Source organism: Aethalodelphis obliquidens, unplaced genomic scaffold (assembly GCF_003676395.1).
Source record: "Aethalodelphis obliquidens isolate GAN/ISIS:26980383/991018 unplaced genomic scaffold, ASM367639v1 scaffold95, whole genome shotgun sequence".
In the NCBI taxonomy this organism is placed as follows: Eukaryota; Metazoa; Chordata; class Mammalia; order Artiodactyla; family Delphinidae; genus Aethalodelphis; species Aethalodelphis obliquidens.
In genome coordinates this window covers 2,574,112-2,589,780 of record NW_020838039.1, presented here as the reverse complement: position 1 = coordinate 2,589,780, position 15,669 = coordinate 2,574,112, and the positions used below count along the sequence as shown (strand labels likewise).

General features: G+C 35.5%; 1 protein-coding gene across 6 annotated transcripts in view; it reads right to left on the bottom strand.

The window, feature by feature from the left end:
• The window catches only part of MAPK10 (mitogen-activated protein kinase 10), a 350,858-nt gene that overhangs the window by 136,644 nt on the left and 198,545 nt on the right, over positions 1 to 15,669 (bottom strand). For all 6 annotated transcript variants that reach the window (XM_027095833.1, XM_027095836.1, XM_027095831.1 and 3 more), the window contains one exon: positions 5,790 to 5,959. In XM_027095833.1, the coding sequence (XP_026951634.1) occupies positions 5,790 to 5,911 (122 nt within the window). In that variant the 5' untranslated portion in view covers positions 5,912 to 5,959. The remainder of the gene's footprint in view (positions 1 to 5,789; positions 5,960 to 15,669) is intronic.

Below are 15,669 nucleotides of genomic sequence, written 5' to 3'. Positions count from 1 at the left end.
ATCAAAAAATCTAGAAACAATAAATGCTGGAGAGGGTGTGGAGAAAAGGGAACACTCTTGCACTGCTGGTGGGAATGTGAATTGGTACAGCCACTATGGAGAACAGTAGGAGGTTCCTTAAAAAACTACAAATAGAACTACCATATGACCCAGCAATCCCACTACTGGGCATATACCCTGAGAAAACCATGATTCAAAAATAGTCATGTACCAAAATGTTCATTGCAGCTGTATTTACAATAGCCAGAAGATGGAAACAGCCTAAGTGTCCATCATCAGATGAATAGATAAAGAAGATGTGGCCCATATATACAATGGAATATTACTCAGCCATAAAAAGAAACGAAATTGAGTTATTTGTAGTGAGGTGGATGGACCTAGAGTCTGTCATACAGAGTGAAGTAAGTCAGAAAGAAAAAGACAAATACCGTATGCTAACACATATATATGGAATCTAAAAGAAAAACATGTCATGAAGAACCTTGGGGTAAGACAGGAATAAAGACACAGACCTACTAAAGAATGGACTTGAGGATATGGGGAGGGGGAAGGGTAAGCTGGGACAAAGTGAGAGAGTGGCATGGACATATATACACTACCAAACATAAAATAGATAGCTAGTGGAAAGCAGCCGCACAGCTTAGGGAGATCAACTCGGTGCTTTGTGACCACCTAGAGGGGTGGGATAGTGAGGGTGGGAGGGAGGGAGACACAAGAGGGAAGAGATATGGGAACATATGTATATGTATAACTGATTCACTTTGTTATAAAGCAGAAACTAACACACCATTGTAAACCCATTATATTCCAATAAAGATGTAAAAAAAATTGTTTCTAAAGGCTGATAAAAGACTACATTATTGATGAAAGGCATTCTGCAACTGAAATAAGTTTTAATAAAATATAAACTTTTCTAAATGAAATAAAATACAAACGGGTTTGGTCAAATATTAAGTGTACCTGATTAAGGGTATTAGTTCAAAATGTTGAATACATTTCTGAAATTTCTCTCTTATGTATTCTTTAATAAAGTCTTAAAGTATAACAACAACAACAAAAAGAAAAACACAAACAAAAAAAAACACATTTTATAGATCACTTTACAATTCCCCACCTAGGAAACTATAGAGGACTTCTTTGTTCACTTGGAGAAGGAGAATAATCATTGTTTCTTTTTGTTTCAATGGATAATATTCATTTTTTCCTTCATGGTAGAAATAAATTTTTTACTTATTCCAAAAGATTTCATATTAGATTTTATTTAATGATTCTTACTGATATAGTTGGTCTGTCATCCATGGTGAATGAAAAAATAGCATGATAATGGTGAATTCTTTTTGAAGATATTTTAGTATTGCCTATTTGTTTTCCTGATAAAAAGTAAGCAGTGAAGCCATCCAAAGAGAGGAAACAAAGTGTAAGAAACCAATAACAAGTTTAAGGTAACTGAAGCAGGAGAAATGAGAATCCATTTCAAACAAGTTAGGAGGATGGGGATTCTGTGACATAAGTACCAATATATCAACAATTATACCTGAAAACTAAAAATCCTTCTAATACACACACACAGAATTTTATAGTAATATATGCCAAAATAAAAGAATTGCTAATGAGCATCTCTTTTGGATTTGGTTCCTCCATGTCTTATTCCTGCTCTAAAGAAAATAAAGTAAAATAAATAAATCATCTGTTTCACATTGTCCGCCCTCCACCTCCTTCTGGGCCCCAGATACTGAGTTTCCATTTCTCCCAATTACTATACTCAGGATTGTGTGGGACGTTCAAAATATGCAAATCTGAGTTTTCACGAATAGAGGAAAGGTGTGGATTTTACAAGCATGCTGGGGGATGGATGCGTGTTCAGTGTGAGAGAAGTGGATGAACGCACCATTGACAAAAGGCAATAGGAAGGAAATTAAATATAAGGCAGGTTGATAGAGAGGACAAATTACTACAAAAATAGATCTTCAAGAAAAATAGTACATTACAAACCCAGGTTATGATAAGTAAACAAAGATAACTCAAAGTTAGGTTGAGGAAGAGACAACTATATTCATGTCCAGAGAGGAATGTGCTGGAATTGTGGCATCTGTGCCCATGGTAGAGTGGAAGACTGAAGATGAGGTAGAGAAACATGCCATCCCATTTCTGCCCCTTCAACTTCATCTTTGCTAGTTTTATTTCCCTCAGCTACTGACTAAAAGACTAATAATAATCCCAGGAAACTCCAAGACTAACATTTTGGAATTCAGTTGTCCTTTTACTGACAAATTTGCTGATAAATTTATTGTAAGCCTGGAGTAAAAATTTTGATCAAGGACATTTTATTTACTGGAGTTTATTTCAGTTACTATACCTAAGACCTTGTATGAGATATCCATCCTATACAAGGAGAAACAGAAGCCCAATATGCCCTATAAAACATACAAAATTATTAGTACTAGTAGATTTTCAAATCTTTCTGGGACAATCTGTTAACTTCTTAAGCAAAATGTTGCTTTGGGCCTATTTTTGAATCATTAAATAAAACTTCCTTTTATTAGTAGTTCTCATTTTCGTGGCAGTTTTATCTGAAAGAAAATGAAACAATTCCAATGAATATTTGAGCATCCAAACTGAGGATCTTAGAAAAACTTTCTCATGTTCTACAATTTTCCATTTAAAAAAGGTAGGTAGGAATCATTGTTTTCTCCATCTCCTATCTCTCCTCCTTCATAAGAATTTTTGGTTTTGTTTTATTTTCTCTTTCTCTTTGAAAGTTCTTCATGAATGCAGTGACCTCTTAAACAGGGTTCCCACTCTCCAAGTGGTATCCAAGCCATTCAGTAGAATGCAGAAGAAAATATAAACATATCTTGTAATCTAGAAAATAAATTAAACCTTACTAATAATTATTATTGATCTCTCCCAAACACACTTTATCCTCCTAGCATTGGTCACATGTAACCTAAGGTAAAAGATATGCATCTTGGAAGGAAAAAGGGAATTCCACAGTTTAGGGAGGATTGACAGAGGCATCCTGAACTCCTTCCTTTGACAACACTATAGTTCAGTGTGCCAGCTTTTTGAAGAATAGCAATCATCTTAATAGTAGAATCTTTACTATACTATGTGTATTAGTATTAACGCCACAACAAATCACCACAAGCTTAGCTGCTCAAACAACATAAATTTATTATCTTGCAGTTCTTTAGGTCAGAAGTCCTACATGAGTCTCACGGGGCTAAAGTCAAGATATCAGCAGGCTGAGTTCCTTTCTGGAGGTGCTAGAGGACAATATGTTTCCTTGCTCATTTGGATTTGCTGGCAAATTTCAATTCCTCATTGTTGTATGACTGTGGTCTCCATTTTCTTGCTAATTGGCAGCTGAGGGCCATTCCCAGCTTCTAGAAGCCACCCCATTCCTTGTCTCCTGACACTTTTCCTCTATCTTCAAAACCAGCAACAATAAGGCAAGTCCCTCTCATGTTTTGAATCTCTTATCCCTTCTCTCTCATTGCATCTCTCTGACCCATTCTTCTTTCTTTCCACTTTTAAAAACTCATATGATTAGATAGGTCCCACCTGGATATTCCAGGATAATTGCCCCATTTTAAGGCCTTTAATCTTAAAGTTATATGTCAAAAGTTTTGTCATATAAGATAACATATCAAGAATTCTGGAGATTATGGTCTGGGCATCTTTGAGGGACCATTATTCTGCCTACCACACCTTGAAATTATTTTGTGTCACAAAGAGGTTCACCTGCATCCTTGCACCATAATAAATAAACAAATAAACATTGAAAATAAAAATTTACTTAGCTGTTTACCTACAAAATAAAAGGCTTGGCCCATTATTTTAAAATATTAAAATGTTCCGTCTTCAAATTGCAAAAACAATTGATTTTTGTCTCCTGATTGACATTAGGAGAGATTGAAATTTACTAGGTGAATTTCAATAAAAGCATTGGTATATTTGATAAATGAGGTTTAAGTGCTAGTAAATGATTTAGTAGTGCACCAACCAGGCACTTCTGCCATTTGCATTGACTAAGCACTGAGAGTGAACTTAAAATGAGTTGTCAATATGAAGTGAATCGTTAAAATTTATGTCCACACGAAATCTGCACACAAATGTTTAAAGCAGCTTTACTTACAATTGTCAAAACTCAGAAGCAACCAAGATGTCCTAAGTAGATGAATGGTTAAATAAACTAAGGTACACCCAGAAAATGGAATACTATTCAGCGAACTTTTAATCCATGAAAAGACATGAAGGGAACTTAAATGCATATTACTAAGTGAAAGAAGCCAATCTGAAAAGACTATATTCTGTTTGATTCAAACTATACAGCATTCTGAAAAAGGCAAACTATGGAAACAGTAAAAAGATCAATGGTTGCCAGGGGTTAGGGGTAGGGAGAAGGATGAATAGGTGGAGTATATAGGATTTTTAGGGCAGTGGAAATACTCCGTATGATACCATAATAATGGATGCATGTCACTTTACATTTGTCCAAACACACAGAATGTAAAACACCAAGAGTGAACCCTAATGTAAACTATGGGTTCTGTTGATTATGATGTGTGAGTGTAGGTTCATCAGTTGTAATAAATGTACCATTCTTGTGGGGGATGTTGATACTGGGGGAGACTATGTATGTGGGTGGGCAGGGGATATATGGGAAATATCTGTACCTTCCTATCCATTTGCTGTGAACCTAACACTGCTCTAAAATATAGTCTTAAAAAAACAAAAAAAGTTTAAAAATGAAGTGAACCAGATTTTAGAATCATCTTATGAAATATAAAATGAAGATTTGAAAAATAATTGTACCGTATTAGATTTCTTTCACCAAAAAAAAAAGAAAAATCAAATGAGTGGAAAAAGGGAGTTTTAAAACAAAATTTTTTTTAAAATAATGTTTATTTCAACTTCATCTCATCTCTTAAAAGGGATGTTTTTGTTTTTAAATGGATATTATTAATTTAGCAGTAATTCACATAACAAATATATTGTTATAAGTAAATATCCTTTATAAATAAATATGTGTATATTTATAGTTCATGCCCTAAATTTTTACTTATAGTTGTGAGCCACCAAACTGAAAATTATTATACTAATAAGTTCATACTAAATACATTTGGTTGCTAAACTGCAAGTTAAAATTACCTAAAAAAAAATCCTTATCAATCTATCATCACTTTTGCAAGAGTTTTATAACAGGTAAGTCAAATCCTGATTTGTCATCATTTCAATTTGCCACTCAAAATGTCATAAAAGAGTAGTTACTAAGGAGCCCAGGATCTTTCCATTTTGGAAATATTCAACAAACATTTTTTTTAAATGCCACTTTTTCTAATAGGCAACTGAATTTTAAACATTGAACTTTAAAAGTCACTGGAACATTTGAGATCTCATTTATACTTCTTCAGACTAGGGAATTTTACTTGCTGGTTATCTGAACACATATTCTCTCATTTCTTGCTGTGAAAACATCCAAATAAAATTTTTTAAATGCTTTAGCAACAGCTAGAAAACCTCTGGTTTACTTGGTTTCTCTATGGTTGTTGCATAATGGATTTTTTTGTGACTAGAAAAACTAGTCACAAGCAAAGATGTACATATTGTTAGCCAGTGGGTAGTAAATTACTAATAATGCTCATAAATTTATTTTTCTTTGGTAGAATGGATTTTCCCCCCTCAAGTCATGCTATTTATTTGTGTTTGTGTGTTTGTGTTGTGTATGTAGTCAACACATACAGCACGTTCCTTCGAAAAATAGAAGTTAAATCCATCCCACTTACCAAACTATTCCCTGAGCCCCAGAGCCAATAGGCTTTAGATTCTGGTAGCGCTTGAGAACTGTGAAGGTTGAGTCTCCCACTTCCACGCTGTAGAACTGGTTGTCAACTTTGCTTTTGCTCATGTTGTAATGTTTGGCAATATATGACACATCCACTTGTTTATCGAATCCCTGTGAAAAAGAACAACAAAAACTTGAGACAAGAGAAAAACCAGAATGACAATGAGATACAGAAAAGCCTGTTCTTTCAATGATTACTAATACTTTGTCATCTGTAATAATTATATAGACCTGCATTTAACACAGAAAAAAATATATATATTAGTCCATGTAAGATAACCTGGAGTAAAATATCTTAGAAAAAATGCAAAGAAAAATTTGTTTTCAATATTAAAACTATTTATGATAAAATATTCTTAGATCTGCATCGTCTTTTCTGAAATGTTTCATTAAAACCATTTATTTATGCAGCAAACACCTACTGAACATATACTGGCCCCAGAGACTATGTTAGGTACTTCAGAGGTGATCCCTGATCATCTGTTATAACAGCCATATGAGGAAGAATGAAAGAATGTATCTACATCCTTTTCTCAGAAAGAACTGAGATATAAAATAATGCATAGTTTTAATTAGGCAAATTTGAATTAAATAGTGTTGATTTCATTTGCTCTCAATAATACCAAAAATGCTACTGCATTAAACATTGAAAAATTTTAGTCACTAACACTGTTCTAAACTGCCACATGACAGCTTTTTTATTTATTGCCAGCTTAGATTTTAAGTATCTCAATTGCTATATCTTTTGCTTATCATTAAGAGAAGTTCTATTAATTATATTTAGCAATTGAAGAAATTGCTATTTTGAATCATGATTTAGGAATATATATAATGTAAATATCCATTATCCATGATTATTATTTACCCATAAATGATCTTACATTGCTTTTTATGACATTAAATGGTTTGGATTCTGTAGTGAGAAGGAACCTTACAGAATACTAGCTAGCCTTTTCCTTGTGGCACACACTGGCGGATGTCTACCCAATAGTCACTCGTCTCTTTCTTGCTGATTTTGTTCAGGTTTTGAGCACTCACATGCTCTGTGGGTTCCTTCCCAGTTCCAGCACTTGAAAATTGAATACTCTAAACCAGTAGTTTTCTTTAGAGGTGACACTAACGCTTAGCAGGCATTTGGGAGATCTGTGGGCATGTTTTGGTGTGCCACAATAATAGAAGATGTGGCTTATCGACCAATGCTGGTTGTCCTGCAATGAGTGGGACATTCCCACACAATGAATAATTACATACTTACATCTTTTGAGTATGTCCAAGCTTTAATTAGTAAAAAACAAAACAAAACTGGCTTTAATGTTCTGAGCCCAGAATCTAAACTAAAGATCTTTGTACGGTTTTAATATATACTGACCTCTGAAAATCTAATTCTCACATAATCTGAAAGAAGATTTAAACCTCCTTAGGCTCTGGACCTGTAGTTGGTAATAAAGCCATTTCCTTAGACATTTTTGGCATTTCATTTCTAATTAAAAAATTGAAATAGGAGTACAAACTAATTTGCCCTGTATGCTCTTGGATGAGAGACAGACAGCATTGGTAATGAGGAGAATACAATGGGGACTTTGTGGACAAGGGTGGCAAAACCTACGAATCTAGTACAAGAACCTTAAGACCCCAGATGGGCTTGAGAGCAGAACAGTCGTGACAGGCACCAGCCTATGACTGGGAGACATATGCTAGCAACAATCCAGTACAAATGCACACAGACCTCAAAGAACAGAGTGGACTATAAATTAGTAATCTAGGTTGTTTGGATGGAGACTGAAAATTCAGGAATTCACAAATAAAATCATGAGAGGTCTGAAATCCAGGAGGCAGTCTATGAAGTACAGAATAGGAAATTAAACAACACTATTAAGAATCAGGGCATTGTGAGCCCATTCATGGAGACTAAACAGGGTTTAGAATTTAGACAATGGGTGTGGACAATAGCAGAAACAAGAACATTATAACGATCCTTTATTTCAACTACAGTATCAGGAACTGTTCTCTACACCATAGTCCATTTCTACGCTAGACTTTTTAATGTATGAGTAAACTAACCCTGCTAAAGTTATTTTTTTTCCCTTGGTAAGGAAAGGTAAAAAAGCAACTGGAGCTAGACTAACAAATGAATTTCATCTGTCAAGGTTAATTTGGTACAAAGTGCCCGACTTGCCATTTGTCATGTTCTGACCCTTCACATCCTGTACTACTCTAGCTCCTGACCATCCACAAAACTCTTAGCACACACTAGTCTCATCAAACCTAAGTAATCTATTTCCCTTTCCCCATATATTCTCTTCACCTCTGAAACGTCGCTATTCCAACTGCATTGCATGTATGTAGTAATCATATGTAATAACCTTTATGTTCTAGACTTCTGGCACTGGAGATACAAAAAAAAGATAAGTTCCCCATCTAGATGGAGGCAGTAAAATAAGCAAGTAGTTAAAATATGGAAAATATATTTTATAGCAGAATAAAGAAAAGATGCTAGGAACAAACAGGGAGTAGTAACTAATTGCTTGCATTCATTCATTATCATTAATTCATCCAACTACTATGTATAAAACAACCATGAATGCCAAGTCATGGTATAAAATTGGTAATGTTGGAAAGAGACTTGATTTGTGTTTTCTCTGGCTAACTATATGCCCAGTCCTCCCCTCTAACTGGTTCTCAGATGTGAGTGCGCATTTGGACTACCTGGGGAGCTTGATAAAATACAAATCACTGACATAAAACCTTGGAGATTTGGATTCAGGTCTTCAGCATAGGTCCTGAGGATTTGGAGATTACTAGGCAGTCCAGGTGATTCTGATTTGAGGATCTGACTTTGAGAAAGGCAGCATTAGAAAATCATTCTCACAGTGTGCTCCCTGAAGCATCAGTATCAGCATCACCTGTAGACTTGTTAGAAATGAGGCTGCTCACTCCCACCCCACACCTATTAAATCAGGAACTCTGGGGCCCAACATTCTGTTTTAATAAGGCTTCTAAGTATTCTGATGCATATTGAGAATCACACACTGGAGTGGAAGGACTGCCTGAAGGCTGTGAAACAGATCACACAGCTCTGCCTGAGATATTTGGAAACTAAAACACTTATTATGAAGCAGAAATAATATTTCTGCTTCTGCATCAGGGAACATACACTTGGTGTCTTTACGTATTGCCAAATTCCATTGTTCATGGCAAACACAAACTGGAAACCAGAGTCCTAGTTAGGACAAGGATTACCCTACATCTCAGATTCAAGTATTTGAAAGACACCCGCTGCTCCAGACTCAAGAACTAACGAAGTCGTGGTACTCAGGACAAGTCACCAGCTGGCCAAGTGCTATAATGGAGTATATCATTTCATCACAGCAATTGTTCACACGCCTGAGAAGTACCCTGTAATTTTTCCCAGTGCATACCTTTTCATGTAATGGGGAAGTTATATACAGACTTGGTGGTAGTTTGGTAAAATGGTTAAAACAATCATAGAGATTAGACTAAGAGCAAAATTTTAGCTACAAAAGTATTCCCAGTCAAAAGAAACAAATAAATCTATTCAAATGAAATACCTAATGCCCTGACACATTTTCTAAAATAAAAGCTACTCAGTGATTTTTTTATCCATTTGAAAGCATATAATTTCTCACAATAAGATTAAAAATCATCATTGTAAAATCTGTGAATTCACACACACACACACACACACACACACAATTTCCTTCCTCAATTTCCATGCAGTCTTATCATGACTATAAAGTTCAAATATAAACTTTTCTCTAAAAATAAGTCTATGGGGCGTCCCTGGTGGCGCAGTGGTTGAGACTCCGCCTGCCGATGCAGGGGACACGGGTTCGTGCCCCGGTCCGGGAAGATCCCACATGCCGCGGAGCGTCTGGGCCCGTGAGCCATGGCCGCTGAGTCTGCACGTCCGGAGCCTGTGCTCCGCAACAGGAGAGGCCACAACAGTGAGAGGCCCGCGTATCGCAAAAAAAAAATTTTAAATAAATAAATTTAATAAATAAATAAAAATAAGCCTATGAAAATATGTCATTAAGCACACTATGGAAAAATATTATCAATGCTGAAGAGATTTTTCACCCGTTATATGTTTTAGTATATTCCTATTCAGATCACAGAACTGATGATTTGAACCCAAGACAGGAAGAATCAGAAATTCGTACTGGGAAGGCATGACTGGCCAATAGTTTAAGTCAGGGATTCTGAAGTTTTAATATGGATCAGAACTACCTGAGGAGCTTGTAAAACATAGATTTTTGAGTCCCACTGAAAAGTTTCTGATTCAGTGGGACTAAGATAAGGCCAAGAGTTTGTATTTCTAACAAGTTCCACACTTGGAGAACCACTATTTTAGAGAAGAGTAAGAGATGTCACCATTCAAAAAAGGCTAGTTGGAGTGGCAAAAACTGGAGGAAATGCAGGTCAAACCAAGTAAACAAAGGATGTGGAAGTTAAAAATAATGCCATGATGACTTTCCTTGGTATCAGCACCTCTATAAGCAGGCCCAGCTGTCATTTTCCCGTGTGTTTTCCTATCTCACAATTACAATAGAGTGTCCAGTCAATTTTCTCTCAATTATCTCATGAAAATAAACATTCCATCATCTATTTATATTAAATTTATACTAAAACATTTGAGAAGAATGTATGAAACTCACAGGTATTCATAAATGCTTGTCAAAATGAAAAGTGTTTTTCCAGAGAAAAAATTAAGATGTTTATTAAATTAATTATAAATCAGAAATGTTATATTAAAAATGAAAAACATCACAGTGGTGACTTTTGGAGATCAATATGGCTCAAAATAACTACAGGTTTAGAATAGTCTATTCTACCATTGATTCAAATTAATTTTAAAAGTAACTTATTCCCCCACTGAATATTAATCTTATATTTAAATGACTCAATGATTTATCTTATATTGATATAATAAAATTTTCTTTGAAAAAATTCAAAGCAAACTCATTTCCTCCTTGCCCCCTATCTGCCAAAAAAATTTTAAGCTAAATTCAAAGAAGACTTTATTGCTGCTGGCAGTTTGATAGGAAAAGAGGAAATTTGAATATAATCTGTTCTGTGAAAAGACAGCATATTACACAGACCTATAAGAAAGGGCTTGTGTCATGATTCCTATCATCAGTTCAGGTGCTAGCCCATAGCTATGGAGTTTGAAAAGAAAAATGTCCCACATTACTGATCTTATCCTGCAGGTGTCCAAAGCTTTGATTGCATTTTTCTCAGACTTAATAACCTGTATTTCACTCCCTCCCCATTTTCACTTGTGCATGACTGGCCTGTGTTACTGCTAGTCAGTTCCTGAACGGGAAACATTAAGGTTTAAGAATTTTTAGATGTTACACTTCCTTAGTTTCTCTTGAATAAAACTTTCAGTTTCAGCTGAAAAGAGCACCAAGCCTGGATTAGTTCTGCACTTAACACCTATGAAACCAAGTCATTTTATTCCTTCATTCATTTATTATTTATATTCTGTATGGTTTCAAAAAGGATTTGTGCAGCTCACCATAAAAGATACAGAAACAATAAAACCATTAAATCCAGTTTTAAGAATAAATGTCAAATAAAGCAGGCTAAGAGATGACTGTTTTACCAGAAGACTTAAGTTTTGAACATCTACTGTCTTGAGCACAAAAGTTAGTGTCATGCTTCCAGCAGGCCAAAGGAAAAACATGACAACAAGAAGACCACAGTGAGTGGCAAGTTTTGAGTCATTAATTTCATAAAGTATACCATACAGTAGTTCATAGGAAAGGTAAAATTTCTCTAGCACTCAACCCCAGGAAAAAATATTCAGTAGTTCTTTACATAATAACCCTGGAATCAAACAACAGGCAGTAGATACAGTACTTTTTCATCAAAGACATAGAAATATGCTTCATATGATATCACCTCTCAATAAGACAAGGGGAGAAAGAAAGGTGAACCAGCATTAGTCACTTACCTAGTGAAGGTGAACTTCGTATTCTGTTAAATACTATATTTAACACTAACAGCAGATGAGGAAAGTGGCATACAGAGCTGTTAATTGGCTCAAAGTCTTGGAACTATTGATTAGTGCTATCAATTAATATGAATTAAAGTTTATCCAACTCCAAAACATGTGTTCTTCTTTTACTGAACCATTCACTAGTTCAGCTAAAATAACTTAGAACAGTGATGTGGTTTTCTTATGATAAAGTGAGCTGTAGGAATAGAGCTTGAGAGAGATGAGTGAATAACACATCCTTCTCTTTCATTTATCAATTGTCTCAGACTGGAGTTTGAACATAACACTAAACAATTCAGGGCTGAAGTAGACAATCTTGTGCTGTTGATGGAAAGCTGGATTTTCAGAGCTGCCTAGAATTTGTTAAATGTTTATAGAGCACCTACTATATGCCAGGCACTATTGAAGATGCTATGGATGTAACATTGATCTAGCTCAACAGGATAGCTAAGATGAATTCGCTACAAAATGCATCTCCAGAAAATGAACTGGTCAATCTGTTGGATATTATTTTGTCATTTGGATACTGAAAAGTATCTGCCAAAAGTGGTGATTCTGCTTTTGACACAAATGATATTGAGCTCTTCAGTCTTACAGTTATGGCCAGCATGTTGAGTTGCTCTTGCCCCTCCAAGATTGTTATATAAAGTCAGCAGAAACAATGCCTGCTATTCTGTTTGTTATGGCAGAAAGGCATGCGTTCAATCCATTTAAAATCCGAATCAAATTATCTACATATTAGTTTTAAAGAGGGATATCTGAGGTAATCCTTAACAACATTAAGGATTAGATTTTGTTTTGTCCTGAGTATATTTTCCCCATTCAACTTCTTGAAGTGTTACTCTTCAAGGAGGATTACAGTGTGGAATCTAAATCACTTTTATGTTGGTTGGCCCAGAGATGGTTACTCTGTGGAATCAATGGCTTATTATAAATCAGTAATGCAGTAAAAACTCTAAGACTTACATTATGTTTAATCACAATTTTCAATTATGTGAAAAAGCACATAAGAGTAATCAATAGTAGAGCAGGCAGGCATGGCTTCTGCCTGCCTGTTCTTTTTATATAAAGGAAGACAGCTAGTACTGTTTGAATACCTACTAAGCACCAAGCTAGTATTAGGACCAGATGCTGTGCTGGGTGTCTAATAAATCATTTCATGTAAGACTTAGTATTCTCATTTTGCACTTGAGAAATCCTAGAGTGAGGATTTCAGCAAAGGGTAAAAATTCAGCTTTTATCTAAGAATCCTTACTGTGAGGCCTTGGGCAAGCTTTTTACAATCTTAGCCCTAGTGTCCTTATTTATGGAATGAGGGCAGTACATGCATATCTTGGAGAAATTGTGAGTTTTGTTCCAGATCACCACAATAAAGTGAGTCACACAATTTTTTTCATTTCCCAGTGCAAATAAAAGTTAGGCTTACACTACACTGTAGTCTGTTAAGTATAAAAAAATACATACCTTAACTTTAAAATATTTTATTGTTGAAAAATGCTAACCATAATGAGCCTTCAGAGAGTCGTAATCTTTTAGCTGGTGGAAGCTCTTGCCTCAATGTTGATGCTGCTGACTGATAGGGTGGTGGTTGCTGAAGGTTGGTGAGGCTGTGGAAACTTCTCAAACTAAGATAACAGTAAAGTTTGCCACATCGATTGACTTCTTTTTATGAATGATTTTTCTGTAGCATGCAAAGCAGTTTGATGGCATTTTACCCACAGTAAAACTTCTTTCAAAGTTGGAGTCAATCCTCTCAAATCTTGCTGCTGCTTTATCAACTAAGTTTATGTTATATTCTAAATCCTTTGTTGCCATTTCAACAATCTTCACAGCATAATCACCAGGAGTAGTTTCCTTCTCAAGAAACTACTTACTTTGTTCATCCCTAAGAAGCAGCTCCTCATCTGTTAAAGTTTTATCATGAGAGTGCAGCAATTCAATCACATCTTCAAGCTCCACTTCTAATTCTAGTTCTCTTGCTGTTTCCACCATATCTGCAGTTACTTCCTCAACTGAAGTCTTGAACCCTTCAAAGTTATCCATGAGGGTTAAAATCAACTTCTTCCAAACTCCTGTTAAATTGATATTTTGACCTCTTCCCTTGAATCACAAATTTTCTTAATGACATCTAGAATGGTGAATCCTTTCCAGAAGGTTTTCAATCTACTTTGCCCAGATCCATCAGAGGAATCACTGTCTATGGCAGCTATGTCCTTACAAAATGTCTTAAATAATAAGACTTGAAACTGGATATTATTTCTTGATCCATGGACTACAGAATGGATGTTGTGTTAGCAGGCACAAAAACAACATTAATTTCATCTCCATCAGAGCTCTTGGGTGACCGGGTGCATTGTCAATGAGCAGTAATATTTCAAAAGGAATCTTTTTTCTTAACAGTAGGTCTCAACAGTGGGATTAAATTATTCAGTAAACCATAGTGTAAACAGATGTGCTGTCATCTAGGCCTTGTTCCATTTTAGAGCACAAGTAGTGTAGATTTAGCATCATTCTTAAGGGCCTTAGAACTTTTGCAGTGGCAAATGAGCATTGGCTTCAACTTAAAGTTACCAGGTATATTAACCCCTAACAAGAGAGTCAGCGTGTCCTTTGAAGATTTGAAGTCAGGCGTTGACTTCTCCTCTATAGCTATGAAAGTCCTAAATGACATCCTCTTCTAATAGACGGCTGTTTCGTCTATGTTGACAATCTGTTGTTCAGTATCACCACCTTCATTAATTACCTTAGCTAGATCTTCTGGATAACTTGCTGCAGCTTCTACATCAGCACTTGCTGCTTCATCTTGCACTTTAATGTTAAGAAGATAGCTTCTTTTCGTAAACCTCATGAACCAACCTCTGCTAGCTTCAAACTTTTCTCCTGTAGCTTCCTCATTTCTCTCAGCCTTCATAGAATTGAAGGGAGTTAGGGCCTTTCTCTGGATTGGGTTTTGGCTTAAGGGAATGTTGTAACTGGTTTGATCTTCTATCTAGACCACTAAAACTTTCTCCATATCAGCAATAAGGATGTTTCATTTTCTTATCATTTGTGTGTTCACTGGAGTAGTGATTTTAATTTCCTTCAAGAACTTTTCCTTTGTATTCAAAACTTGGCTAACTATTTGGCACAAGAGGCTTAGCTTTTGGCCTATATCAGCTTTCAATGCCTTCCTCACTAAGCTTAATCATTTCTAGCTTTCAATTCAAAGTGAGAGACATACAACACTTCCTTTCACTTGAATACTTATAAGGCATTGTAAGATTATTAATTGGCCTAATTTCAATATTTTTGTGTCTCAGGGAATAGGGAGGCACAAGGAGAGGGAGAGAGACAGGGGAACAGCCTGTTGGTGGAGCAGTCAGAACACACAACATTTATCAATTAAGGTCCTCATTTTAAATGGGCCCCGTTCATTGTGCCCCCCAAAATAATTACAATAGTAATATCAAATATCACCAATCACAGAATATAATAAAAAATATAATAATAATTTAGAAGTTTGAAATACTGTGGGAATTGCCAAAATGTGACACAGAGACACAAAGTGAGCAAATGCTGTTAGAAAAATGACACTAATACAGATGCTCAATGCAGGGTGGCCACAAAACTTCAATTTGTAAAAATAATAGTACCTGTGAAGTACTATAAAGTGAAGCACAATGAAACAAGGTATGCCTGTAATCTACTTCTTTTGATTAGTGGGAAAGTTAAACGTGCTAATCTATGTAAAGCTCTTAGCATGGTATAAGCTTACAGGAAACTCTCAACAAAGTTGTTTGTTGTTGGGCTTCCCTGGTGG